Source organism: Hipposideros armiger, unplaced genomic scaffold, assembly GCF_001890085.2.
Source record: "Hipposideros armiger isolate ML-2016 unplaced genomic scaffold, ASM189008v1 scaffold_458, whole genome shotgun sequence".
Classification (NCBI taxonomy): domain Eukaryota; kingdom Metazoa; phylum Chordata; class Mammalia; order Chiroptera; family Hipposideridae; genus Hipposideros; species Hipposideros armiger.
The window spans coordinates 1240787-1243609 of record NW_017731808.1 but is presented as its reverse complement, the minus strand read 5'-3'; the positions used below and the strand labels follow the sequence as shown (position 1 = coordinate 1243609).

At 61.1% G+C, this 2823-nt stretch overlaps 1 protein-coding gene across 1 annotated transcript in view; it reads left to right on the top strand.

Moving 5' to 3' along the window:
• CBS (cystathionine beta-synthase) overlaps positions 1–1728 on the top strand; it is a 19113-nt gene extending 17385 nt beyond the window's left edge. Inside the window, exons 11-12 of the mRNA XM_019666006.1 lie at positions 1247–1331; positions 1646–1728. Of these exons, the coding sequence (XP_019521551.1) occupies positions 1247–1331; positions 1646–1728 (168 nt within the window). The remainder of the gene's footprint in view (positions 1–1246; positions 1332–1645) is intronic.
• The last annotated feature ends 1095 nt before the right edge of the window (positions 1729–2823 follow it).

Below are 2823 nucleotides of genomic sequence, written 5' to 3'. Positions count from 1 at the left end.
TCAGCCTGTCGCCCCAAGCCAGATTCCCCAGGGAGAGGTGTTGCTGTCCTCACCTGAGTGCAGCTGCTGACCGAGCCCTCCGACACGTGGGGTGCCAGCAGTGACACTCCCAGGGCCAGGGAGCCTCCTCAGATGTGACTTCTGAAAGAACATGGAGACAAAGATTGGGGCCATTTAGGCCTCTTGCCCATAGCAAACCACTTCCCTCCCCAGTTCCCAGGCCGAGAGAGGGGCCCTGGGGTCGTCTCCACCCGTTTCCAGGGTCTTGCCTGTGATGGGAGCTGTGCCAGGTGCCACCGCGGGCCGGCCACTGATGGTGTGGGTGAAGGGGGTCCAGGCAGCCTTTCCCACGTGGGAGCGGGGGCGGGGGGTCCTACAGGTGGACCCACCTAGACTGGAAGGGAGCAGGGCAGGCTCTGCCCACGTGGGGCCTCTGGGTCAGATGGCGGTCACTTGAGGACCAAGTGGGACGAGCTGAGGGTGGACAGCCACCCTGGGTCAGCCTCACCCCTCCACCCTGTGTCCCCGACCCCCACTTCACTGACGCCTGGCTTTCTCCATTCCACATCCCCAGACTCCCTTCCCGGGATGCTGCCGGCGAGTCCAGCTGTCCTTATCTTGGAAAGCTGGACCCTCAGTGCCTTTTTTTCTTTTTTATTAGAAGGCCCCATGGTTTGTCTGTGGAGCAGGTAGCGCAGAGCGGGTCCCCCAGGCCCCTCCCCCCTCCAAGATGATGGCACCTGGCCCTGGTGTTGGGTTTGTTACCACTGACGGCCAGCATTGCCAAGTTAGTAACTGAAGCCCCACGTTTACATGAGGGGTCACGCTTGGTGTTCTGCAGCCCTGTGGCTGTGACAAGTGTAGAGACATGTGCCCATGACGCCTCAGGACGATACTGTGTGGCCCTACACCCCGTGTTCTGCCTAATTCCCCCCCTCCCCCCAAACCGGGGCAACCACTGATCTCTTCCTGAGTTTCGCCTTTTCTAGAATGTCCCCGAGTTGGAATCCCGGTGGCAACCTTTCCTTCACGTAGCGATATGTGCAGAATCTTCTTCCACATCTTTCCGTGGGTTGATGGCTCCTCCGAGTGTCTTTCTGTGTGTCACGTCGCCCTCTGATTCCCGCGTTGTTTCTAAATCAGCAAACGCTGGAGCCATGCCGGGCCTCCCCTGTTGCCTTGCGCTCCTTTCCGCGGAGGGCCTGCTGGGCTGCCCAGTGGGCGCTGACCGCGGCTTCTCTTCCAGATCCGCCTGACCGACCCGCTGGGCAAGCTGTCGCACATCCTGGAGATGGACCACTTCGCCCTGGTGGTCCACGAGCAGATCCAGTGTAAGTGGGCGGGGCGGGGGCGGAGCCGGGAGTGGGGGCGGGGCCGGGCAGCAGCAGGAGCCCTGCCCAGGGATCCCTCCGCGTGCGCTTTGCTAGCTCCTGTTCAAAGCGAGGCCCTTGGTCCCTCACAGGCGCTGGGGCGTCCATGATGCTGACCTTCAGCCACCCCAGCCAAGCCTTGGGCACAGATCTCAGAGGGACTCTTCTCTGGGTGCCCCCGAGGGCGAGGGTTGCAGAAATCACGAGAATTGGGCACACCCCGTACCCCCAGCTGCGGGCCGAGTCTAACCCCTCTCCCGTCCTTGGCTCCACAGCGCAGGACCAGGCCTTGGCAGGAGTGGTGGGGGGGCCTGCAGGTATGTACGCCCGCCGTCCCGGCTCGGAAATGGCCGTGTAGTCAGAACTGCGGCTCCAAGGGCGGAGGAGGGCGTCCAGGGTCCCAGACCCCCGAGCGTGGGTAGGAGGGCTCCGCCTCCTCCACACATTTACTCGTGGTGTGAGTTCCAATTTCAGTGTCTAAAGTGTCCTTGGACACAGCGACACCTGACACTGCTGGCCGCAGCTGCCTTGTGCTGCTGGCACAGCCGCAGGCTTGTGACAGAGACTGGCCCTCGCTGTGCCCGAGTCTCCCAAGGGTCTGGAGGGCCATGTTGCAGAGGCTGCAGGGGACACGCTTCTCCAAAGTGCCCCTTTGCCTAGAAGTCCCCGAAACGGGGGTCGGATGGGGTCTGGTGGGTGGAGTGTAACTTGAGCACCTCCCTCCTGCCCCTGAGCACTGCCTGGCCCTGTGTGCACTTCCCGACTGTCAGGGCGCCAGAGAACCGACAGGATGTGTGTGTAGAAAGAGCTCTGTTATGAGGAAGAGGCTCACATGAGTAGGCTGGCAAGTCGCATCATCTGCAAGGTGGGCAGGCTTGAGGCCTGGGAAGAGCCAGTGTTTTGGTTTCAGTCCAAAGGCAGGAAAAGTTCCCTGTTACTTGGGGATCATTGGCCTTTGTGTGCTATTCAGGCCTTCGACTGATTGGACGAGGCCCACCCACGCTGGGGAGGGCAGTCTGCCAGTTCAAATGATTTCATCCAGAAACGCCCAGAGTCATGTTTGAACAAATCTGGGCACTCTGTGGCCCATCAAGTTGACACAGGGATTTAACCATCTCAACAGCCCTCTCTGCCCTTAGCAGGCCAGGGCCAGCACTCATTCTAATCCTGAGAGAAAAGCATGGGTTCGAAGACAATCACAGGTCAGAGGTGCGCTCGTGGGTGTGAGTGGTGCTGGAATGTCATCCTTTGGGTACCTAAGCAGACCCACAGGCTGTGATTCGGCGAGGCCCTCGGGCGTCTGGCCGCTGGGCATGGCTCAGAGGTAGCACCTGCTCTCTGAGGCTTCGCCCGGACCGCTCTTGTTGGGAGAAGATGGCACCTGTTGCTGGGCCCCCATGGCTGCCACCTGGGTTCACACAGGGCCTGTGTGGCTGTTCCTTTAACCCGCTGC